The sequence below is a fragment of the Heterodontus francisci genome, chromosome 6 (genome assembly GCF_036365525.1).
Source record: "Heterodontus francisci isolate sHetFra1 chromosome 6, sHetFra1.hap1, whole genome shotgun sequence".
Lineage (NCBI taxonomy): Eukaryota > Metazoa > Chordata > Chondrichthyes > Heterodontiformes > Heterodontidae > Heterodontus > Heterodontus francisci.
Genome location: NC_090376.1, coordinates 57,311,276 through 57,338,575, shown reverse-complemented (window position 1 = coordinate 57,338,575; position 27,300 = coordinate 57,311,276). Strand labels below are relative to the sequence as shown.

The window sequence follows — 27,300 nt, the reverse complement described above, 5'->3', positions numbered from 1 at the left end:
ATCACACTCCTGACTTGTGCCTTGGATGAACAGGCTTTGGGGAGTTAGGAGGGGAGTTATTTGCTGCAGAATTCCCAGTCTCTGACCTGCTCTTGTAGCCACAGTATTTATATAGAATCATAGAAGGTTTGCAGGACAGAAAAAGGCCACTTGACTCATCTCGTCTGCGCCGGCTGAAAAAATGAGCCACCTAGCCTAATCCCACCTTCCAGCATTTGGTGCATAGCCTTGCAGGTTATGGCACCCGAGGTGCATATCCATTTTAAATGAATTGAGGGTTTCTGCCTCTACTACCCTTTCAAACAGTGAGTTCCAGACCCTTACCACCCTCAGGGTGAAAAACACTTTTCCTCATACCCCCTCTAAACTTTCTGCCAATCACTTTAAATCTATTCTCCCTAGTCACTGACCTCTCTGCGAAGGTGAATAGGCCTACTCTATCCAGGCCCCTCACAATTTTGTACATTTCAATCAAATCTCCCCTCAGCCTTCTCTGTTCCAAGGAGAACAACCCCAGCCTATCCAATCTTTCCTTGTTGCTGCATTTTTCCAGTCCTGGCAACATCGTCGTAAATCTCCTCTGTACCCTCTCTAGTGCAATTACATCCTTTCTTTAATGAGGGAGCAGAACGGCACACAGTACTCAAGTTGTGGCCGAACCAATGATTTATACAGTTCCAGCATAACCTCCCTGCTCTTATATTCTGGCTGGTCCAGTTAAGTTTCTGGTCAATGGTACCCCCCCCCCCCTCCCACCACCCCCCACCCCCATCTTGATGGTAATGCCGTTGAATGTCAAGGGGAGATGGTCAGATTCTCTCAAGTATTGCTGAAAATAGAGACATTTTGTCGAAGCTTTTCATCTTGCACTCATCAGGACAATTCACCCTGAAACGTGCCCTGTGTACCTGAGATTACCCTGGAAGGGTAATGTATCCCAAAAATTGGAGCAACAGGTAGAGCTAGCTGTTTTACACTGCTACTATGCAGTAGCAACGTGTGGTGTTCGCCACTAACAGATGCTGCCATCAAGCCAAAAAGACATTCTGCCTATCACACAATTGAGTAATGTGATATACGAATTTCAATGCCAGTGTAATGCTAGGTTTATAGGCCGTACATCCCAAAGACTGGCAGATCGTGGCACAGTGGTTAGCACCGCAGCCTCACAGCTCCAGGGACCTGGGTTCGATTCAGGGTACTGCCTGTGCGGAGTTCGCAAGTTCTCCCTGTGTCTGCGTGGGTTTTTCCCAGGTGCTCCGGTTTCCTCCCACAGCCAAAGACTTGCAGGTGATAGGTAAATTGGCCGTTGTAAATTGCCCCTCGTGTATGTAGGTGATAGGGAATATGGGATTACTGTAGGGTTAGTATAAATGGGTGGTTGTTGGTCGGCACAGACTCGGCGGGCCGAAGGGCCTGTTTCAGTGCTGTATCTCTAAAATAAAATAAAAAAACATGCCCCTCCCACTGTTCGCAACAGACAAGGTACAGGCCATATCCAACCAGTCCATGCTTGCAAAACTCAAAACACAGTGTCCAACATTAGAAGTGATTCTGCGATTGGACAACATTTGCTAAATAATCCTCAGGTGTGTTAAGAATTACACTTTTAAGATCATCAGTTGGCCTTGCAGTGTAGTGCATTTGTGCGTACTGGAAGCTACATATATTAATACACAAGGCCCTGTTCTTTGCAGACTGAAAAACCTTGTACACACATTGCGCCTGTTTCAGCTAAACAAAATAAGTGACAGCCATTCGCTGGTTCATTCCTCAGGGCAATGCCTTGACCAACCAGAGTCAAGCTGCCTGGTTTAAATTCAAACAAAGCTTGGCAGTTAACTGTCAGTCACCATAAGCTGGTGCATTCTCCATGGCAACAGCTCTACCAGAGTCCACTTGCCAACCAATCAGCACTCTCTTCTCATACAGTTTAAATTTGTTGTTTCCCTTACTTTGGTATTCTTTTGATTTGTCCTGATGAGTGCAAAATGAAAAGCTTTGACAAACTGTCTCTATTTTCAGCAATACTCAAGTTCTGTACTACCAGATTCTCTCTTGTTGGAGATGGTCAATGCCTGGCATTTGTGTGGCATGAGTGTTACTTGCCACTTATCAGACTAAGTCAGATTGCCTTGCTACATGTGGACACAGAATGCTTCAGTATCTGAGGAGTCACAAACGGAACTGAACACTGTGCAATCATCAGCGAACATTCCCACTTCTGACCTTATGATGAAGGGAAGGTCATATATGAAACAGCCAAGGATGGTTGGGCCTAGGCTACTACCCTGAGCAATTCCTGCAGCAATGAGCTGCGGCTGAGATGTTTGGCCTCCAACAACCACCATCACAACCACCTTCCTTTGTGCTAGGTATGACTCCAATCAGTGGAGAGCTCCCCCCCCACTCCGATTCCCATTTGACTTCAATTTTGCTAGGACTCTTTGATGCCGCACTCGGTCAAATGCTGCTCTGATGTCAAGGGCAGTCACTCTCACCACACCTCTGGAATTCAGCTCTTTTATCTGTGTTTGTATCAAGGTTTTGATCCAAGTGGTCCTGGTGGAACCCAAACTGAGCATTGGTGAGCAGGTTATTGCTGAGTAAGTGTTGCTTGATAACATTGTCAACAACACCTTCCAACACTTTTCTGATGATTCAGAGTAGACTGATGGGATGGTAATTGGCTGGATTGGGTTTGTCCTGCTTTTTGTGGACTAAATTATACTACTTGGTGCTGAAATAAGGTGAAAATTTCAGTAATCCAAAACAGTGGTCTGTCATGACATTTATGTAAAAGTTCAATACTTAAGCAGCCCTGTGATTGCAGCTAGAATGGAGGAGTTAGTATCTCAATGTTGTAGATCTGAGGCTCGTCTCATCTTTTTCTCCAGAAAAGTTCTGTCCTCTGTTTCTTTACATAAAGTGGTTAACGATGCTTCTTATTTGCTATTCTGTAACAAAATGTCTTTCAGAACTAAAACCTGCTGACGATGCACAAGCCGCTTTTTGATGCACCATACTTCTTGAATGCAAGCATACACCGCATGGCAGTGTTTGTTCCATTGCAGCGGCTGAGTAAATAAATATATACATCAAAAGACCACCTAAATGTCAGCTCGCCTTTCACAACAAAATGCTTGTCAGTAAAGAAAAATTCTGCCCTCGGCAAGCTTCTAAATAAAATTGATCACCCTGGATCAATGATGAAGTATACAGCTTATGAAGTATACAGCAGAATTGTATTCTACCACAACATTTAACCTCATGGCCTGGCATGCCTCTCACTCTACGATTACCATCAAGCTAGGTTCAAACCTGGTTCAATGAGGAGTGTAGAAGAGCATGCCAGGAGCAGTACCAGGCATATCTAAAAATGAGGTGCCAACCTGGTGAAGCTACAGGACAGGACTACATGCATGCTAAACAGCAAAAGCAGCATGCTACAGGCAAAACTAAGTGATCCCACACCAATGGATCAGATTAAAGCTATGCAGTTCTGCCACATCCAGTCGAGAATAGTGGTGGATAATTAAACAACTAATGGGAAGAGGCTCCAAAAACATCCACACCCTCAATGATAGAGGAGCCCAATGAGTGCAAAAGAAAAGGTTGACATGTTTGCAACCATCTTCCTCCTGTGATCTCCACCATCACACATTGAATTCGATTCACTCCATATATCATGGGGGAAAAAAATGGCTAAGCACACTGGATACAGCAAAGGCTATGGGCTCCAACTGTAGCCTGGCTGTAGTACTGAAGATTTGTGCTTCAGAACTAGATGCGCCTCTAGCCAAACTGTTCCAGTACAGCTGCAACACTGGCATCTAGCCAGTGCCCAGGTATGTCCTGTCTATGAAACGAACTTGGAGTTTTTTGATGAGGTAACAGAGAGAGTTGATGAGGGTAATATGATTAATGTGGTGTACATGGACTTCCAAAAGACATTTGATGAAGTGCCACATAACAGGCTCATCAGCAAAGTTAGAGCCCATAGAATAAAAGGGACAGTAGCAGCACGGATACAAAATTGGCTGAGTGACAGGAAACAGAGGATAGCAGTGAACGGTTGTTTTTCGGATTGGATGAAGGTCTATAGTGGAGTTCCCCAGGGATCAGTGTTAGGACCCCTGCTTTTCCTGATAAATATTAAATATCTTAGACTTGGATGTACAGGGCAAAGTTTCAAAATTTGCAGATGACACTAAACTTGGAAGTATCGTGAGGAGGATAGTGATAAACTTCCAAGGGGACATAGACAAGCTGGTGGAATAGGCAGACAAGTGGCAGATGAAATTGAATGCAGAGAAGTGCTAAGTGATTCATTTTGGTAGGAAGAACAAGGAGAGGCAACATAAATAAAAGGGTACAATTCTCAAGGGGGTGCAGAAGCAGAGGGACCTGTGGGTATATGTGCACAAATCACTGAAGATTGCAGGGCAGGTTTTGAAAGCAGTTAATAAAGCATACGGGATCCTGGGCTTTATAAGTAGGGGCAAAGAGTACAAAAGCAAGGAAGTTATGATAAACCTATATAACACACTGGTTTGGTTTCAACTGAAGTATTGTGTCCAGTTCTGGGCACCGCACTTTAGGAAGGATATTAAGGCATTAGAGCGGGTGCGGAAAAGATTCACGAGAATGGTTACAGGGATGAGGAACTTCAGTTACGTGGAGAGACTGGAAAAGCTGGAGCTGTTCTCCTTGGAGAAGAGAAGATTAAGAGGAGATCTGATAGCGATGTTCAAAATCATGAGGGATCTACACAGAGAAGATAGGGAGAAACCATTCCCATTGATGGGAGGTTTGAGAACCAGAGGGCACCGATATAACATCGAGGGCCGAAGGGCCTGTACTGCGCTGTAATGTTCTAATTCTAATAAGGTGATGGCATTCAGGCATGTGCTGATCAGTGACAAATACTATTCACACAGCACAAGTGCTAGGAAATGACCATCTCCAACAAGAGTGTGTAACCAACTGCCTTTGATATTCAATGGCATTACCAACACCAAATCCCCCACCATCAACATCCTAGGAATCACATTTACCAGAAGCTTAACTGGACCAGCAACATAAACACTGTGGCTACAAGAGCAGGACAGAGGCTGGGAATTTTGTGGTAATTCACCTACTGACTCCCCAAACCCTTTCCACTATCTGCAAAACACAACTAAGGGTATGTAATGCAATATTGCCCACTTGCCTGGGTGAGTGCAGCTCCAAAAACACTCAAGAAGCTTGACATCATCCAGGACAAAGCTGGGTGTCATCAGCGTACATGTGGAAACTGGAGCTATGTTTTTGGATGATGTATCCGGGGGCAGCACATGAGAAACAGGAGGGGATCAAAGACAGACCCTTGGGCACACCAGAGGTGTGGGAATGGGAACAGAAGCCATTACAGGTGATTTTCTGGTCACTACTGGAAATATGAGAATGGAACTAGGTGGGTGTAGTCTGCCTGGAAGATGATAGTGTGGTGAACCCTGTCAAAGGCTCCAGACAGATCAAAGAAGAATTGTTTAGCATGGTCACAGTCACATAGGTTGTCATTTGTGACTCTGAGAAGAACCTTTTCAGTCCTGTGGGATAGATGAAAAACTGATTTGAAGGATTTAAACATGGAGTTCTGAGAAAGATGAGCATGGATTTGAGAGGCAACAGAATGTTTAAGGACTTTGGAAAGCAAAAGGAGATTGGATATGGGACAGTATGTTACAAGGATAGAGGAGTCAAGGGCTTTTTTTTTTTTGAGGAAGTGGTGTGTCTCATGGAGACGGTGAGCCCAGACAGGGCATGAGGAGAGATAAGAGAGAAGCATGCAATATTGCAAATCTCCTAACAGACAGATTATAATGGACATGTTCTTAACGTTCTGAAGAAGGGTCTCTGACCTGAAACGTTAACTCTGCTTCTCTCTGCACAGATGCTGCCAGACCTGCTGAGTATTTCCAGCATTTGTTTTTATTTCAGATTTCCAGCATCTGCAGTATTTTGCTTTTATATTGTTAACATTTCCTTGAAAAATTAAAAACAGAGTCCCAGTGAGAAAGAGCTTCCCAGTTTCTACCAACAGTACCGTAGTTATCTTAGTATGGAATCATAGAAGCGTACAGCTTAGAAACAGGCAATTTAGATTCAAGACCCCTATCCCACTCTCTTGATCACGCCCCATATCGTTCAATTTTTTTTGACCAACTGTCCATCACATGGATTTTCGCATTTCCATTATCCTCAAAGCTCTTTTCCCAACCTCCCCATTAATTCTTATTCGTGTTTTTGAAAATTTGTGCCCTCTCATTACCATCTCAGTGACCAATGAAAACAGTCGATCACTATTTACCTTATCATAACACTTCATAATCTTGAAGGTGATTATAAGATCACCCTTAACCTTTTCAGCTCCTGTGAAAAAGCTTAACCTTTTCAAGTCTCTTTTCAAGACCAGAACTCCATAGCTTTGGTCATATCCCAGTGCTTTTATATCTCTCCTATAATGGGGTTCCAAAAATTGTATGCAATACTCCAACTCAATACATAGGTCTTATTCAAGTTCAATATTAACTCTTTGCTTTTGTATTTTATGTCTCCATTCACAAAATCAGGGACTCCATTTGTCTTTTTCGTGAATTTATCTACTTGCGCTGCCACCTTTAATTGTCTCTTTATAAACTGAAGTCTTTGTGCTCCATTTAAATTTGTACCAATTAAGTTGTATATCTTTTTCCTAATCTTACTTCTTAAAAGTACTGATACACATTTTTCAGTGGACTACATTTGCCCATCCTGTTATGCCTCCAGTACAGAGACAGCTCACTCAGATGCATTGCCTCTGTGATTCTTAGAGACAGTCAATGTAGTAAGGACGAACAACTTTCCCAGATTATACTCATTCCAAATGCTCCTAGTTCATCTCTCCGACTTCAACTGTTTAGACTGGCAAGACACATTCATTCTTTGGAAGGATTTTACAGAAATAAAAAGCTAAATCCTACTCCCACCACTTAAAGTCTTCACTTTTACTTACCAATCATGAGTCAGTACACCAGAAAGTAAGCAGACAACCTCTTCCTGTGCTCTCATCAAATCTGCTTCAAGTCAGCAGCTGCAAAGTTTGCAAGACTGGTGAAGTCTCTCAAGCTAATTTTCCTCCCCCATGCGTAAAAAGTACTCAACTTACGTTTGACACCTCTCGACAGCAACAGACCCAAGATCTGGAATTCACATGTGGCCAATTGTAGGCCTGAAGCTGCACTCCACCAATCCTGTATGTCATACCATACACCACACAAGATATTTAAGGAACCAACATTTTAAAACTCTTAAAATAAAAGCAAAATACTACAGATGCTGGAAATCTGAAATAAAAACAAGAAATGCTGGAAATACTCAGCAGATCTGGCAGCGTCTGTGGAGAGAAGCAGAGTTAACGTTTCAGGTTCGTGACCCTTCATCAGACCTGCTGAGTATTTCCAGCATTTCATGTTTTCATTTCAAAATTCTTACCCTATATCTATTTCACATTGGAATACAGAGTTTGAGCTGAGGCTTTACTTTATAATTATGAACATAGTTCAACAAAAGTTTTCAACATCCATACAGCAGTACCAGTGGCTCAAAACCTCATCTATGAAAAAAGCAATCGTTTTGATAAGTGTATTATCTGACTTAAAATCTGAAAAGAGCTAGTATACACATATCTATACCAGCAATTTATGAAGAAACTTGTCTGATTTTTAAAGGATACTTTGGGGTCTTTATTGGACTTACCCAAGAAGCTCTTTTTATAACTATATTCAGTACTTTTCAAAGCACACAGGTAGCACACCAGGGTCACAAATGAAAGTCCAGAGGAAAACGCAAATCTTCCTAGTACACATTTCAGGAGTTTTACGCATGTCTAGTCCTTAGTTTTTCCTGCCAACAATATAGATTTCAGCTTTAATGAAAGCAGATTGAAACTCAGCAGAGTGGATTTGGGTTCACCTTTGTTTTCACTCAGGCCACGTTTTATTTAAAAAGAACAAAATTGCCTATCCCAGATTTACAAAGGTTGGCAACACCTCAAGCTCCCTCATGACATCATCTTCCAAATAACTTCTCAGAAAATCAGACATCACTACTGCACAATATAATGGCAATATCATTCCTTCAGATTGTGATTTCCATAACGTTTAAATCACCCAGTCGTGTAAGCATCTGAAAAAAAAAGTGAATGCAATATTCTAATTATCCAGCACTTGGATATCCAAAATGTCACAATAGAATATATCTTTTTAAATGGGAAACCTAGGTACTCATTGCTTGAAAATGAACATAGGACACAAAATAATTTAAATATTTTTAAAATAGCTACAAGCTACCAGTTCACACATTTGCTTAATTTGTGGAAATATCAGCAAGGCTGTAAAGTATGATTTATTAACACCCAATACATTTTTGATTCCCATCCACAATTAATTTTGTCAAAAGAAATTTCACTGAAATTGCTTAACACGGAAAGCAAATTACACTGCATTCAATAAAATCCTTTGCTAACAAAACTAATGTAATTGCAGGAGATGCTATGAAAAAGGCTGGCTATCCTATTGAGCATTTATCAACAATATTAACTAGATCAGTTTTAACAGTACTCATGATAAATGTTCAATGGAGAGTCAACCTAGATCAACAAACCAACCCCATGAGCCTCCAGTTCTCAATAACATTCAGTCAGGCCTCCTTAAATAGGCATGTTATGACTGGAATTAAGATTTATTCAGTGAGCTCATCACAAGTCTCATTTTTTCCCGACTCATACATCAAAAACACACCTTCCTTAGAGTTTGACTGAGCAATAAGTTTAGAGTAAATCCCACATGGCAGACAGACTCTTCCAAAATGTTCTTTTCAAAGGGCTACACAGAGCTCACTTGTAGAAGACAGAGATACATCTTTTGATACTTCGCCAGAACTGAAGCATCATACTGAAAATTACATTAAATACTCTTAACTTTCATGCTTTGAAGTAGTCAAAAGCAGTACAGACAGGGACAAACTATGAACAGAACTAGCAGCCAAAAACTGGGACACTCATGATACACAGTAGGTCATTAGCAGCAAAATTGTATATCACAACAATCTATATAACCTCAGGACTCAGCACATCCCTCACTCTTCTATCACCATCAAGCTGGGAGATCAATCCTGCCACAATGGGGAATGTAATAGATAGGTCAGAAGTAACACCAGGCATTCTGCATTCTTTATAATGAAATACCTACTATCAGAGCAAAAAGCTAGATAGTCCCACAACCAATGAATCAGAGCAAAGCTCTGTAGCCCTTCCACATCTAGTCAAGAATGATGGTGGAGAATCAGGTAATTAAAAAAAGAGACTGCCTAAGAATCCCCAAACTCAACCATAGTGAATCCCAGCATGCAAGAGCAAAAGATAAAGTGGTAAGATAAAGCAAAAGGTTAAAGTGCTCGCAAACACCTTGTGCTAAAAGTTGATCCTACTCAGCCTCCTTCGCAGGTTCCCTCTATCACAGAAATCAGTATCCAGCCAATTTGTTTCACGTGACTTTAAGGAAACATCTAATGCACTAGACACGAGAAAGGCTGTGGACCCTGACATCATCAGAATAAAATTCCAGAAATTTTATTACATCATAGGTTAAAAGCTATCTTTAATGCTGATGAAACTGGCCTATTCTACAAGCAAAGTGCTAGTTTTTAAATGAATGAAAAATACTTAGGTGGGGAAAAAGCTAAACAGTAAATTACAGTTATACTTTGCTTGAGATGACGGAAGAAAAAAAAAGTTACTGGCAATTCTAAAATCCCCTGATGTTTATGATATGATACTTTTACTGTTATGTACAGAAACTATGCATTGTGCAGTTTCTACAGTGCTCAAGTTTCAATCACCTTAAAATAGCTTTAATGTTTTATGCCATTTTTAAAATGTTCCTGCAGTGTGCTGTTTCACTAACAAATACCCAATTTGAATTTTTTGTGCAAAATAATAGCTTTGAATCCAATGTTCTAGACAGTGTATTTTGCTGCTCAAACTCAAAACATTTTAAAACAAACAGGAATTTCAAAAATAAATCAAAAAAAATGTTAAAACAGAATTGCCCGGATGTGACAAGTCACAGATCAAGTATGGGTGCTCAGCAGCTTTGGCACAAAACAAAAAGTAGAGAAGCTGGGGGGGATAAGTCACCACACTGGACAGCAGCACTGACAAAGATCTAATAGCAAGTAATTAGTGCAGGACAGGGCTATACATGGGAGAGAAGGAAATGGTTCATTTTAGGCTCCTTTCCCATCCAGCCAGATCTTCCACATACAAAAACCCGAACGACCACCACAAGCAGATCTGCATAAGAAAAGGTGTTCTAACAGAAATCACACCACTAGTGATTTAATACCAACTTATCCAAAAATATAAATTTTAATTATTTTCTCCTAAAATGAATCATTAATAATGTTATAGAAACATAGAAAATAAGAGCAGGAGTAGGCCATTCGGCCCTTCAAGCCTGCTTTGCCATTCATTATGATCACGGCTGATCATCCAACTCAGTAACCTGTTTCCGCTTTCGCCCCATACCCTTTGATCCCTTTAGACCCAAGAGCTATATCCAACTCCTTCTTGAAAACATACAATGTTTTGACTTCAACTGCTTTCTGTGGTAGCGAATTCCACAGGCTCACCACTCTCTGGGAGAAGAAATTTCTCCTCATCTCAGTCCTGAAAGGTTTACCCCATATCCTTAGACTATGACCCCTGGTTCTGGACATCCCCACCATCGGGAACATCCTTCCTGCATCTACCCTGTAAGTCATGTTAGAATTTTATAGTAAAAGCAAAATACTGCGGATGCTGGAAATCTGAAATAAAAACAAGAAATGCTGGAATCACTCAGCAGGTCTAGCAGCATCTGTGGAAAGAGAAGCAGAGTTAACGTTTCGGGTCAGTGACCCTTCATCGAAACGTTAACTCTGCGTCTCTTTCCACAGATGCTGCCAGACCTGCTGAGTGATTCCAGCATTTCTGGTTTTTATTTTAGAATTTTATAGGTTCCTATGAGATCCCCCCTCACTCTTCTGAACTCACTCTTCTGAAAAATAAAATGGATTTTTGTTCAGAGCTTTGTTACGAACAAAAAAAAAACAATTGGGCTAAATACTTGCTCATTTTTGAAGAAAACAACAGATGAGGATATATTGTGTTCCAAAACTGGCATACAGCCTAACTTCCGAGTACATGTAAATGGGCCACTGCGATCTTTTAGAACAGTCCTTTTCGGGCGGCGTAGAGAACCAGTCTAAAAGGCTTTTCCTCAAAGACAGGAGACGAGATGAATTGAGACAGTAGGCTTCTCAGGGTCTTTTAGAGATGCTGGAAAGTGAGCTGGGTTGTGGTCTTCTCTCTTTCCTGCACTTCTTCAGCAGCAGGCTAACTTTATCTGGTGCTCACTCCAGAATGTAAAACCCATTGACGCTACAAGCTAAGACACCGCATGACCTGAGAGTAGCCAAGACAGCCATGCAAAGGACAGGGAGATACTGTGCAAACAAACACTGGATAAACTTATGTCAAGAAATCCAAACTGCATGTGACAAAGGAAATCTACAAGCTATGTACGAAGGGATCAAGAGGGCACTTGGCCCTGCCAAAGTTTCTCCCCTGAAGTTGGCAGATGGTGACACACTCACTGACAGAAATAAACAGATGCCCTGCTGGGCTGAACACTACTGTGAGCTGTAGTCCTGTAATTTGGGCATTTCCCAGTCTGCGCTTGACGCTCTCCCGCAACTTCCTGTCATGGATGAGGCAGATGAAGAAACCTCATCACTGGAGCTCGACAAGACCACAGATCGCCTAGCAAACATAAGAGCACTGGCAAGGGCGGAATCCCAGCCGACCTGTTCAAGCACGGAAAGTTCCATCTATTGCCACACCTTTATGACCTTCGCCTCCTCTCCTGGAAAGTAGGCTCTGTTCCACAGCAGATGTGTGATAACAAAATCATCACACTATACAAAAACAAAGGCGACAGAGGAGACTGCAACAACTACAGGGGTATCTCATTCCTTACTGTTATAGGGAAGGCCTTTGCTAGGGTCATACTTAAAAAAACTCCATTTACTTGCAGACCGAGTGTACCCAGAAGCACAGTGCAGTGCCCTTGCCGGCACATCTACTGTAGATGTGCTCTTCTCCAGTTGCCAGCTACAAGAGAAGTGGAGGGTACAGAGTACACCCCTTTACCTTACTTTCGTAAATCGCATTAAGGTATTTGACACCTCAGCAGAGCAGGGTTCTACAAGATTTTGGGAAAAACTGGCTGTCCACTGAAGTTCCTCTGTCTCATCCACTCTTTCCATGACAACACGCATTGCACTGTACAGTATGATGGCTCCACTTCTGTTACGGAGTGAAGAATGGAGTGAAACAAGGTTGTGTCCTAGACCCCTGGCATCATCTTCTCCATGCTCCTGACCTTCGCTTTTCCTGCAGATATGAAAGGAATCTACTTGCACACTAGGTCAGACGGCAATCTATCAAGGCTGAAATCGAAGACATAAACACATCACGTCCTGATCAGAGATCAGACTGATGATGCTACACTAGTTGCTCACATGGAAACCCTGCTACAAAGACTCATGGACTATCTCTCCCATGCCTGTAACTTGCTGTCTTTGACTATAATCATCAAGAAAACTGTAGTCACAGGACAAGGTGTTGCATCTCCACCCCTAAAAACACAAAATAACCCCCCATTGGAAGTGGTTACCAAATTCTGCTACATTAGGTCCACAGTGACAGACAATCTGTCCCTTGATGCAGAGCTCCATACACACATAGGGAAAGCAGCTAGCACCTTTGGCCAACTTACGAAACACACATGGGATAATACCAGGCTGACTCTTACAACCAAGCTGATGGTTTATAAGGCCTGTTTTCGCAGCACTTTGCCATATGGCTATGAAACATGGGCGACTTACAGCTACCAGCTTTCATCTTCAGTCTGCAATGCATTATTAACGTATATCCTGGAAGGACACAAATCACAAAAGCAGCAGTCATCTCAAAGGCAGAGCTCCCAAGTGTGTTGGCACTAATCAAACAGAGGACATGTCCGCAGGATGGAAGATGGTTGCATATCCAAGGACCTTCTGTGTGTTGAGGTATCAGAAGCCAGATGACCAGCGGGGGACCCAAAGCTCCATTTCAAGGATGCTTGCAATGGCTCCCTTCTGTACTGTAACGATTCTGCATTTCTGTGACGTGAAGGCCCGAAACGTCGATTATCGCACCTGGGAGTCACAAACTGGAGAAAGAAAGAAATGGCGACTCATCCTGTGGACTGGTGTGCACTAACACCACAACCAGTGGCTACAGGAGCTTGGCAACAGGCGCAATCGCCAAAAACAACAACTCACAGTGGCACTTGGCAGCTTCACATGCAGCACGTGGCAGAACCTGCCTCTCAAGGACTGGCCTTCACAGCCATCAGCAAAGGTGCACCAAGAGAAGACACCCCACCGAAATGGATTGTTTGATACATGTCCATCACCTTTCATGGATGGAATGATGCGAACCAAACCAACAATCAAGATATGAGCCATAGTATAATAATGCATTACGAAAGACACCAAGCTGCAGAAAGTGTTTCACATGTTTGTGGTTCAATGCCAAGTTCCTAGTGTTGGGGAAATACTAGACTTCACTTCTAAAATGATACAAAGGGAGTGAAGATTAATCTTAAAAGCGAATTCACCAACGTACGTAGCTGCCATTTCGTAGGTTGTCACGAATTAATCAGTGACCTCTTACACTAATTTAGCCTCTTGCAGCGTTTACTGCTGGCGATGTGGATTTTAAACGTTAAAGGGCACAGGCGTGGACTCCTTCATTCCCACGGCTACTGCAGATGCAGCCCTACCCAGCCGACAGACTGACAGGCAGCACCGAAACAAACAAAATACTGCGGATGCTGGAACTCTGAAATGAGAACAGAAAGTGCTGTAAACACTCAGGTCTGTCAGGTCAGAACACTGTTGAAATGTCACAGACCTGAAGCATTGGCTCTGTTTCTCTCTACACGGGTGCTGCCGGACCTGCTGAGTGTTTCCGGCACTTTCTGTTCTCATTTCAGCGCCGAGACAATACCTTGGCCACAATCTCCTCTCTCGCTCTTCGTTTAAATTCTCTTCTTTCCTCGATTGCTTTCTCACTTTCAAACCTGCCTCCGTACTCCGCCATCTTACTGTTACCGTAGTAACGTTAACTTTACGGCGGTCGTGCAGCACCGAAATAAACGTCGTGAAGACTGGGCAATGTCCCGGCAGCCGCGCACGCTCCCTGTCTCTCTCAGGGAGGGTGGAGAGTGGGACAACTGAGTGATGGAGCTGTTTTGCTTCTCTGAAGCATAGATGGGAACATAGATACACTTTTTAGCATAGGAGGCCATTCAGCCAATTTCCCTGCTAGCTCTTTGCTGGAAGAATTTAAACCTAATTTAGGCTGTAAAGTATATTTAAATACTAGCAGGCACATTAGTATCTTTATTGCAACAGTACTTCTTTAAATCCCCATCCTATCCCTCTCATGCCATACCCATCCCATTCATCCCTTTCATATCATTCCCATCCCACCCCTTCTTCCTATGCTATTCCCATCCTTCCCCCCCCCCCCCCCCCATGCCGTACTACTTCCTCTCATGCCTTTCCCCCCCCCCATTCCTCCATGCCATCAACCCTCTCCCACCTCCTATGCTGTCAATCCCTCCACCCATGCCATCCACTCCCTCCCCCAACGTTGTCTCCCCCCATGCCATTCCAGCCCATGATATCTCCACCCTTCCGCCCCCCCCCATGCTGTCTACCCGCTTCTCCGATGCTACTCCCACCATTCCATCACTGCCCACCCCATGACCCCCTCCCATGCCACCTCCCCCAAATGCCCTTACAGTCCCACCGTTGCCCCCCGCCCCCCTTGCCTCCTTCAGCCTTTCGTCACCAGAGCCCAGTAAGCAAGCTCAGGGAGCAGCAAGAGCCGGTGACCAGAGACCAGTGAGGGCAGGGAGCAGCAAGGGCTGGGGGCCAGTAAGTGAGGCCAGGTAGCAGCAGGGATCAGTAACTTGGGGCCAGGGAATGCTGAGATTGGGGGCTGGAGGCCAGTAACCAAAATTTGCATCCTCATCTACCGACATTAGAGTTGCATTCTAGGCTCCCCTTCCCTATGCCATTTTATAGTTTATATGTTACTGAAGTTCACTCCTTCAACTTTATTCTTTGGGTGTCAGCCCAGTGAACGAGGCCAGGGAGCGGCAAGAGCCAGGGCCCAGTAACTGAGGTGCATGCGCTAAGCTCCACCCACCAAATAAAACCACTGGCCAATCAGAAAATGCAGGCAGTGAGAAACTATTATAGATTTAACCTCAGTGTCTCTCTATTTGATATGACAGATTAAATTTTACCCCAGTCTCTCAATTTTATGTTATGACTCCAAACTGACCTCTCAATATACATGTAAAACCTTGAACATAACCACTGTAGTCCTGATAACTCGTTTGGAGCCAAATTAAACATCAAAAAAAGTTTTGATTTGTACCTCAGTCTCTCAATTTGTATTATATTTTACCTCAGTTTCTCAATTTTGTATTATATTTTACCTCAATCTCTCTATTTTAAGTTACATTCATTAGGTCTCACTTCATTCTCAATTTTAGATTATACTGATTATATCTAACCTCAGTGTCTCTATTTTTTCTTTAAATTCTGTGATGTCAAACCCATTTTATTCTAATCTGCCTCCAAATCTTTCTAGTATCAATCACCATAGTCTCCTTCCCACATGACTCCTTGTGCACCAGGCACCGCCCACTAAAGATGTGTCTTCCCTATTCACCTGGTGCCTTGTATTGAATGGATCAAAAGCTGTCACTCAACACACGCTGTATTGAATGTTACAACAAAATGTCATAATATCTAATACCAACTGACAGTCCACAAGTGCAAAACTTCACTGGACCTTAAAAAGCACCCCGCAAACCAAAACTGAAAAACCCAACAGAAGTTGTCCTATTTTTAAAATATGTCTCCCTCTGCGAGCCTTATATTATATTGATTATACTTTACCTCAGTCTAGCTCTATTTTATATAAGTTTTTACCTCTGTCCCTCTCTATATTATGTTGGCTTTATTTACCCTCAGTGTCTCTATTTTATATTACATTGATTTTATCTTAGTCTCCCTCAATTTTTTATTATAGACTCACGAGCCTGTACCAAACTCACCTCTCACTGTACACGTGAAAATTTTGAACATATCCACTGTAGACTGGATCTCTCATTTGGAGCCAAATCTAAATGCCAAAAAAACATTTCATTTTCACAACTATCCTCCCTCACAGTGCAAAATGGGACCAATAAACTTTCTGCTGTGTGCTGGCTCCACCCACAAATTCAACCCACTGACCAATCAGAAAAGTGCAGACAGAAACTATTATATAAGATTCAATTTATTAACGTCAATAAATATATCAATATAAGTACAACAACTGGCAGTTAGATGATGCCTGTAACTTAGTAAAACGCCCAAGAGATTCACAGGAGTGTTATCAAATAAAATTTGCCACCAAGCCACATAAGATATTACAAAAGCAAAATCCTGCTAATGCTGAAAAGCTGAAATAAAAACAGAAAACGCTGGAAATACTCGGCAGGTCTGATAGTATCTTTGGAGAGAGAAACAGAGTTAATGTTTCAGGTCTGTGGCCTTTCATTAGAACTAGAAAAAGGTAGAAATGTAATAGACTTTGAGCAAGTGAAAGGTGGGGGGGGGGGGGGGGGGGGGGGGGGGTGGTGATGGGAAGAAAAATAAAAGGAAAAGTCTGTGATCGGGTGGAGATTTTCAGAGGGAGATAGGTTAGAGTGAGTGAGGGTAGCAGAGAAATTGTGACAGCCGATGTCACGCTAGCAGTTCTCAAAAGCTCCAGAGAGGGTAAGAGGTCAGAGGGAGGCTCGGGTACAGGTGACCAAAAACTTAGTCAAAGATGTAGGGTTTTAAGGAAGATCTTAAAGGAGAAGAGGCGTAGGGGTTTATGGAGGGAATTCCAGAACTTAGGGCCTAGATAGCTGAAGGCAGGGCCACCAATGGTGGAGTAATGCGCAAGAGGCCAGATTTGAAGGTCAGAACTTGGATGATAGTAGGAGGTTACAGAAATAGGGAGGGCCGAGGCCATTGAGGGATTTAAAAATAAGGATGAAAATTTTAAAATTGAGGCTTTGCTGGTCTGGGGCCAATGTAGGTCAGCGAACAGAGGGGTGAATGGTCATCCTGAACTTGGTGCAAGTTAGGATATGTGTTGTATGATTGGCTTAAGAGGGATGTCCTTTCAAGATCTCTGTATGCTAATGAGCTAAGTACCAGGATGCAGTTACATGACTCAAAGCCAGAGTCACACTGCAACTGGAACACCCAGACAAAGGTTCTGTAAATAGTTTGCTCTGTACTGTACATATGAGTTAAGCTGTTGATAAAGCTGTTAGAGATGTTCAGCAAACTGGACTCCACGCATCCCATTTACGTTGCATCAGACAACATAAGAACACATTACATGGTGGCAGCCATGGTGAAAAGGTAAGGTCTAAGCTTGAAGACCACAGGTAAAACAACTTTGAAAATTACCCTTTCTACAGCCACTAGAGAGAAAGTTCAAAAGAAATACTGGCCCAAAAAGTGGAAAGAAGAAAGAATCTACTTACAGCTGTAGAAGACAGAGCACAGAATGACACGCTGCAAATTAATTCCTGCAATCAGGTGAGTCATTGTGCTGATGGTCGAGGAATACTAGTTTAAAATGAACAAGCTTTGAAGTGCTTAAGCAATTTACTTTTTTTCCCAAAGACTTCAGGGTAGAAAAAAAAAAGGGGAAAACCCGATTTCTCTCCCAGACTGATTGAGGTTGGTGCCATCATAGGAGGCGTCTGATAGCAAAGAAGCATGGAAAACCCCCGATGACTGCAGAGTCTCCATTCATGCAGCCAAAGTTTTAAAGAACATTAAACCAATCGAGCGTGAAGAACATAAACAAACTCTAGCAAAAAAAAAAGCACTGCATATTGAACATTTGTGTAAACAGACAGGCTTAAGTGCTGAAAGCAAAATAAGCACAGAATACTGTCAAACACCTGCTCCTCTCCATCCAAGCAACTAGTCTAGATAACAGAGAATTTCTTAAAGGGGAAACAGTGCAGAGTGAATAGAACTAAGTTAAATATAGAGCAGAAAGATGGATACCAAATTTCCCAGCATGAACTGGAAGGTTATCGATAGTCTGAGTTCAAACTTTGCAAACAAAGAATGCGGTTATGCTTCACAAAACAAGTGATTATAGAACCAGAGAAGCAGACTGTAAAAATAATGATAGCAGGTGGAAATGATGGGTTACACAGAATCAATAGCTCTGGTTTATCTGAATAGGACCAGAAAGATCCCTCAAAGATATGGAAAGTGCCAGAAGATCAGCTCCAATTATGAGTGAATTTTAGAATTCACTGCCTGGAATTGATATCCTACAGGCAACAGCCACAGGAATCAATAGATCAGTTCATTAGTAGATGCCATAGTAAGGTCAACGAATGTGATTTTTCAGAAACTGAACTGTCGGAGCATCTAATGGAGCTGATGATTGTCTCAATATCCATTGAAGCGTTTCAGAAAGACCTCATGGGGAAAAATGTCACAGCATTGATGCACTGCTGGAAGATGGCAGGAAATATGAAGCAATTGGGGCTGGCCAACAACATCTGCCAGCACTAGGTGCAGCCAACAGTATCGGTACAATAACCAGGTTGCAAAAAGCAAACAGGCTGTGTGGTAAGTGTGGTTTGTCCCACTCACCACGAAGTTGTCCTGCATTTCAAGATCTGTGCAAGATGTACAGTGCAAAAGGACTCTGGGCCCACCTATGCAAGAAATCTGGCTCCAAAGATGCAGCCAGAAGTCACATTACGACACAAGCAAACAGAAAACTGGTGTAGTAACAGGGCAACAGCAGCAAAGAGAGCTCCAAAGATCTGCGTAAATGCAAGTTGATACACGAAGTCCACAGCGAAACAGACCTGAGACAAGACTCAGACAGAAGTAACTCTCAGCCAGAAGATGAGCAGGTGTTTCACATTGTGAACCTGACACATTGTGTTGATGAAATCAAACAACTGGAAGCTTTTGCCACCTATTAACATCATGTGCCCAAAGAAAATTGGCAAACACACACTCAGGGGCAAGATTGACACGGGAGCTAGTGCAAATATCCTACCAGTCCAAATCCTGAAGGAGATGTACCTGAGTCATTGGAAATCAACGATACAACCGACAACTACAAAATTATATGCATACAACGGGTCACTCATCCCTTGCAGTGGCACACTGACAATGCAATGCAGCTATGGCAAGTCGGCATAGAAACTGCAAATATTTAACCTGGTAGACACGAGTGGACCAGCAGTGGCAGGACTACAAGCGTGTAAGGACCTCAACATCATAACCATCCACAAAGGTCACCAAGGTACCCATTACAGCAGAAGAGACCAAGGGTACCCGCATCGAGTTAGTCCACGATCTACAACAAATGTACCCATACAGGTTCGATGCCACAGGAGATTTCAAAGGCGATGCCGTACTACACCTCAGAGAAGATGCAATTCCGTCAATCAAACCTCTCAGAAAGTGTAGCATGCACATACAGGAAAAGCTTAAGCGTGAGTTAGATGACATGGAACGCAACGGCATCATCCATCACGTACAGCCTGGTGCAGCTCAATTACGTGCGTACTGAAGAAGGATGAAGCAATCAGGGTATGTCTAGATCCGAGACACCTAAATCTTTCCCTAAAGAGATGCCCCCACAAGATTCCAACACTAGAGGAAATGAATCCCAAGTTCACAGGAGCCAAATTCTTCTCCAAGTTGGATGCTAAACATGGATATTGGTCGGTACACCTAGCTAAAGAATCTCAGGAAGTCACCACCTTCAAAACACCATTTGGAAGATATTGCTTCCAGAGACTACCCTTCGGCTTATCTGTCAGTCAAGATCTGTTTCAGCAGCACATGGACAGAATGATAGAAAACATGCCTGACTGAATGTGCATTGCCGATGATATTGCGGTAATGAGCAAAACCAAAGAAGAGCATGGTCGAAATCTTCATTCACTGATGGCAGTGGCCCGTCGCAAAGGGCTCATTTTTAACAGCAAGAAGTGCTCGGTGAATGTAAGTCAGATCAATTTCTTTGGCTCCATCTATTCAGGTTGCGGAATCTGTCCTGATCCAGGCAAAGTCGAAGATGTAAGGCATATGCCTACCCCAGAAGACAAGGAAGATCTCCAGAGATGTCTTGGATTTTTCAGCTTCTTGGCACCATACATTCCAAATTTCTCTGACAAAGCATCATCACTGAGAGAGGTCTTAAAGAAAGGCGTACCATTTGTATGGCAGGAGGACCATCAGCACATGTTTGAGTCTCCCAAACAAGCATCGTCAGCAGAAACATGTACCCTGAAGTACCAGATCCAAGGAAGAAGACAATCCTGGAAGTCAACACCTCACAGAAAGGACTAGGAGCATGCATCCTGCAGGATGGTAAACCAATTGCATTCGACTCCAAATGTTTATCTTCAACACAATCCGATTACTCAAACATAGAGCATGAAACACTTGCTCTGTTGTTTGGGATCACGAGGTTCCACATCTACCTGTTCGGTAAGTAGTTCACTATGGAAACTGACCACAAAACACTGGAGATGATCTGACGCAAACCATTGCCAAGCGCACCACCTCGACTACAGTGACTCTTAATTAAAGTACAAGGGTACGACTTCAATGTCTGCTACAAACCGGGTACCAAAATGGTCAACTCAGATATGCAGAGTAGATTGCTAAACCGAAGCAACAATGAACAAGTTCCACTGGATCGACAAGTAGACAGCATGTACATTAAGGTGGAAGATGTGCTCAAAATCGATTTATTGCATTTTGGGCAGCACAAATAGAACCAACTACAATCAGAAACAGTCAATGCCCCAAAACTGAAGGCACTGTGGAGAGTCATCATAGAAGGTTGGCCTGAAATAGTAAAAAAGAGGTGCCAGAAACCCTCAGATACATTTGGCCTTATAGAGATGAACTCAGTATCTCGAGAGGTGTCGCCTTCAAGGGAAAACAAGTGATTATGCCCAAAGCTCTCCGACAGGACATCTTGTCACAACTTTACCAAGGCCATATGGGCATAGAGTGAACAAGACAACTAGCACGAGATACTAAAACAAAAACAAGAAATGCTGGAATCACTCAGCAGGTCTGGCAGCATCTGTGGAAAGAGAAGCAGTGCTAACGTTTCGGGTCAGTGACCCTTCTTCAGTTCCGAAGAAGGGTCACTGACCCGAAACGTTAACTCTGCTTCTCTTTCCACAGATGCTGCCAGACCTGCTGAGTGATTCCAGCATTTCTTCTTTTTGTTTCAGATTTCCAGCATCCGCAGTATTTTGCTTTTATTTTAGCACGAGATACTGTTTATTGGCCAGGGATCAACAGTGACATCGAAAGGTTAGTGAAGATGTTCAAGGCATGCCACAGCCATCAGCCACAACAATGTAAAGAACCTCTACACCCTCACGAGATTCTGTCAGTCCCTTAGTCCAAAATCGCCACTGATTTATTTTCTGTCAATGGAGATGACTTTATCTTAGTCACCAATTATTTCTCCAAATTTCCAATTGTCGGACTGGTAAAAGACACTTCAAGCGCAGTCGTCACATTGAGCTCCATATTCAGTCAATTCGGTGCACCTGAAGAAATCATTTCTGACAATGGGCCACAGTATACGGGTAAACCTTTCAGCGATATGTATGCCAAATGGGGTGTAAACCATGTGAAGTCCTCACCACATTACCCTAGTTCTAATGGTCTTGTCGAGCGAATGGTTCGCACAGTCAAATCACTTATCCTGAAGTGTAGGACAACGAATCAAGATTTTCATGTTGCCATGCTCCACCTCAGAGCTACACCTGTGGATATGGACTTATCACCAGCAGTGATCATGTTTGGCAGACAAGTTTGAACGACACTCCTAAGCCATCATCTGTCCAAATTCTCCGAGATGCAGGAGACACTGCTCAAAAAACAAGGGAGAATGAAGATGGTGCATGACCAACATACAGGGGTGGAACTGTGGAACTACCTCAATTTCATGCAAGACAAAAGGTCAGGGTCATACCCCACAATGAGAACATGATTACGTGCAGAGGTATCCAAAGTATGCATTGAGCCTAGGTCCTGCGAGATCACAACATCTAATGGAGTAGTGTTGAGGAGGACCCGAAGCCAATTAAGAGAAATGTGCAATACTCCAATTGCGCACAGTGGGCTCAAGAAAACACAATCAGACGATGAGGATGTGACACAAGAAAAAAATAGGAGCAGAAGACGACCATATGGCCCATCGCGCCTGCTCCGCCATTCAATATGATTATGGCCGATCTTGGGCTTCAATTCCTTTCCTACACACACATTGTGGTGGAACAACAGGACAACAACCAACACATTAACAACATGCCTGCAAACCAAAAACAGCCAAGGTAAAATCCACATCCCTCGAAGATTATACCATTACCAGATCGGGAAGAGTTGTAAAATCACTGAAACGATATATGGACTCTTAAGCTTCTATATCTGTAAATTTTATAATCTCTATCCCATTTAACTAATTTTGATATCTATTTTTATGTGTTGTATCCTGTAGCATACGAGACTTATCTTTGAAAAGATAGGGGCTATTGTATAATTGCCTTAAGAGCGATGTCCCTTTAAAGATCTCAGTGTGCTAATGAGTTAAGTACCAGGATGTAGTCACGGTGACTCAAAGCCAGAATCACACTGCAACTGGAATACCCAGATGAAGGTTCTGTAAATAATTTTCTCTGAACTGTACATACGAGTTTAGCTGTTAATAAACCTGTTAGAGATGTTCAGCAAACTGGACTCCACGCATCTCATTTACATTGCATCAGACAACATAAAGAACATATTACAATAGAGGCAGCAGAGTTTTGGATGAGCTTAATTTCATTTAGGGTGGAAGATTGGACGCCAGCTAGGAGAGCATTGGAATAGTGGAGTCTAGAGTTAACAGTTTCCGCAGAAGATGAGTTGAAGCGGGGCAGAGTTAGGCGATGTTACGGAGATGGAAGTAGGCAGTCTTGGGGATGGAGCGGATCTGTGGTCAGAAGCTCCTTTCAGGGTGCAATAGGACACCATGGTTGCAAATGGTCTGGTTCAGCCTCAGATAGTTGTTGAGAGAGATAGAATCAATGGCTAGGAAATTGAGTTTGTGGCAAGGACCAGAGCAATAGCTTAGGTCTTCCCAATATTTAGTTGAAAGAAATTTCTGCTCATCTAGTACTGGATATCAGACGAGCAGTGCAACAAGTCAAAGTGGAGGGGTTCAGTGAGCTGGTGATGAGGTAGAGCTAGCTGCCATCAGTGCACATGTGGAACCGGATGGTGTGCTTTCAGATGATGTTGCTGAGGGGCAGCATGTAGATGAAAATTGGATGGGGCCAAGGATAGACCAGAGGTATTGGTGCAGGAGCAGGGAGAGAAGCCATTGCAGTTGATTCTGTTGCTACAACTGGATAGATAAGAATGGAACCAGGTGAGGGCAGCCCCATCCAGATGGTCGGCGATGGAGAGTCGTTGGAGGAGAATGGTGTGGTCAACCATGTCAAAGGCTGCAACCTCTGGTGTCCTCCTCCTTCACCCCCTCCTATTTTTCATCTACATGCTGCCCCTCGGTGACATCATCTGAAAACACAGCGCAGTTTCCACGTGTATGATAACGATACCTGGCTCCACCTCACCATCACCGTTCTTGACTGCTCCACTGTCTCTAAACTGTCAGACTGCTTGTCCAACTTTCAACACTGGATGAGAAGAAATTTCTTCCAACTAAATATAGGGAAGACAGAAGCCATTGTCTTCAGTTTCCATCACAAACTCTGTTCCCTTGCCACTGGTCTCAGCACTCTTGCCTCCAACTTACAAGGTTCCAAGTTCAAGTCCCACTCTAGGGCTTGAGCACAAAAGTCAAGACTGACACTCCAGTGTAGTACTGATGGAGCACTGCACAGTTGGAGGTGCTGCCTTTCAAATGAGATGTTAAGCCAAGGCCCCACATGCTTGCTAGGGTAGATGTAAAAGATCCTATGGCACTATTTTGAAGAGCAGCAGGTTATTCCTGGTGTCCTGGCCAATATTTATCTCACCATCAACATCACAAAAACAGATTATCTGGTCATTATCACATTGTAGTTTGTGGGAATTTGCTGTGTGCAAATTGCCTGCCATGTTTTTTGTATTACAACAGTGACTACACTTCAAAAAAGTACTTCATTGGCTGTAAAGCACTTTGAGACATCCAGTGGTCGTGAAAGGCGCTATATAAATGCAAATCTTTCTCACTGACTCCATCCCTCGCCCTGGCAACTGTGTGAGGCTAAAGCTGACTGTTCGCAACCTTGGTATTATATTTGGCTCTGAGAGGAACTTCCTACCACAAAACCAGGCTATCACTAAAACCGCCTATTTCCAGCTCCATAACACCACCCAAGTCCACCTTGCCTCAGCTTATCAGTTGCTGAAACCCTCAACCATGCCTTTGTTACTTCTAGAATTGGCTATTCCAATGTACTCCTGGCTGGTCTCCTTAGTTCTACCATCCACAGACTTGAATTTATTCAAATCTCTGCTGGACGTGTCCTAAGTCCCATTCATCCATCTCCCTTGTGCTCACTGACCTACATTGGCTCCCAGTTAAGCAATACCTCGATTCTAAAATTCCCATCCTTGTTTTCAAATCCCTCCATGTCCTCAACCCTTCTTATCTCTGATCCCCTCCAGCCTGACAGCTCCCTGAGATCTCTGCACTCTGTCAATTCTGACCTCTTGAGCATTCCCGACTTTAATAACTCCAACATTGGCGGTTATGCCTTGAGCTAATCTCTGGAATTCCCTTCCTAAATCTCTCTGCCTCTCTTTTCTCCTTTAAGACACTCCTTAAAACCTACCTCTTTGTCCAAGCTCTTGGTCATCTGGCCTAATATTTCTTTATGTGGCTCTGTGTTAAATTTTGTCTGATAACACTTGTAAAGCACCTCAGGATGTTTTCTTACATTAAGGATGCACTGCAGCAACGCACCAAGGTTCCTTAGACAGCACCTTCCAACCCGCGACCTCTACCAACTAGAAGGACAAGGGCAGCAAATACACGGGAACACCACCACCTGCAAGTTCCCCGCCAAGTCACACACCATCCTGACTTGGAACTATATCGCCGTTCCTTCACTGTCGCTGGGTCAAAATCCTGGAACTCCCTTCCTAACAGCACTGTGGGTGTACCTACCTCACATGGACTGCAGCAGTTCAAGAAGGCAGCTCACCACCACCTTCTCAAGGGCAATTAGGGATGGGCAATAAATGCTGGCCTGGCCAGCGACACCCACATCCCATGAATGAATAAAAAAATATAAGAACATACGAAATAGGAGTAGGCCATTTGGCCGCTCAAGCCTACTCCACCATTCAATAAGATCATGGCTAATCTGATTGTGGCCTTAACGCCACTTCCCTGCCTGCTCCCATAACCCTTCACTCCCTTGTCAATCAAAAATCTGTCCAACTCAGCCTTGAATACATTCAATGACTCAACCGCCACTGCTTGCTGGGGAAGAGAATTCCAAACACTAATGACCCTCAGAGAGAAGAAATTCCTCCTCATCTCAGTCTTAAATGGGAGAGCCATTAATTTGAAACTGTGCCCCGAGTTCTAGATTCATGAAAGGAAACATCCTCTCAACATCTACCCTGTAAGCCCCCTCAGAATCTTATATGTTTCAATAAGATCACCTCTTAATCTTCTAAACTCCAATGATTATATAGGCCCAACCTGCTCAACCTTTCCTCATAAGAAAATCCCTCATCCCAGGAAACAACCTAGTGAACCTTCTCTGCACTGCTTCCATGCAAGTATGTCCCTCCTTAAATAAGGTGACCAAAACTGTACATAGTACTTTAAGTGCAGTCTCAGCAATGCCCTGTACAGTTGTAGCAAGACTTCCATACTTTTGTACTCCATCCCCCTTGTAATAAAGGCCAACATTCCACTTGCCTTCCTAATCACTTGCTGTACCTGCATGCTGACTTTTTGTGATTCACGTACAAGGACACCCAGGTCCCTCTGTACCGCAGCATTCTGCAGTCTCTCTCCATTTAAATAATATCCTGCTCTTTTATTCTTCCTGCCAAAGTGGACAACCTCACATTTTCCCACATTATACAAGTTGTTTTTGTATGGCTCAGCATGTTCTTGCAAATGGTTTTCATTTTCTCAGTTATTACACTAAGAATATCAACGTTGTACAGAACCATACTTGCAGTACTCTGCACAGTTCTGGTCTCCATGTGGAAAAGATGCAAAAAAGACTTACAAGATACCAGAACTGAGAGGTTATATCTATCAGGAAAGATGGAACAGGCTGGGACTCTTTACTCTTCAAAAAAGGCAGAGGGGTGACTAATAGACATCTTTAAAATTATGAAGGAAGGAACTTGATATGGTTGACGTAGATGTTTCTACTCGTGGGAGACGCCACAACTACCAGTCATAAATACAAGATGGTCACTAATAAATCCAATAGGGAATTCAGGAGAAACATCTTTACCGAGAGAGCAGCGAGAATGTGAAACTCGCTACCACATGGAGTAGTTGAGACAAATAGCATAAATGCATTTAAGGGGAGACTAGATAAGTATATGAGGGAGGAAAGAATTTGCTGATAGGGTGAGACGAAGTAAGATGGGAAGAAGTTTGTGTGAAGCATAAATACCAAATGGCCAGTTCCTGTGCTGTAAATTTAATGTACTACCACTGCCCTGTTCTCTCAATATCCCCATCTATTTTCCTCTGCCTAAAGTATTATCCATTTTCTGCTTAAAAGATGCAATGGTCTCTGCATTACTCTAAGCAGAAAATCAGCCTGTGTTCGAACGACTCACCTGTAAAGCCTCTCCTTATTCTCCTAGTGACCATTTTAAATTGATGACCTTTGTCACTGACTCCCTAACAAAAGGAAATAGTCTCCCTTTAGGTTATTTCAAAATCTGTCATACATTTGGAGAAAAATCTTTACTTTCTCATCCTGGCACTATCCTGGTGTATCTACTCTATGT

At 43.0% G+C, this 27,300-nt stretch overlaps 1 protein-coding gene across 3 annotated transcripts in view; it reads right to left on the bottom strand.

Moving 5' to 3' along the window:
• Nucleotides 1–14,282, bottom strand: part of cwf19l2 (CWF19 like cell cycle control factor 2) — a 231,319-nt gene extending 217,037 nt beyond the window's left edge. For 2 of the 3 annotated variants that reach the window (XM_068033738.1, XM_068033739.1), the window contains exon 1: nucleotides 14,180–14,282. In XM_068033738.1, the coding sequence (XP_067889839.1) occupies nucleotides 14,180–14,272 (93 nt within the window). In that variant the 5' untranslated portion in view covers nucleotides 14,273–14,282. The other variant, XM_068033741.1, reaches the window with a different exon arrangement.
• Between the last annotated feature and the right edge of the window lie 13,018 nt (nucleotides 14,283–27,300).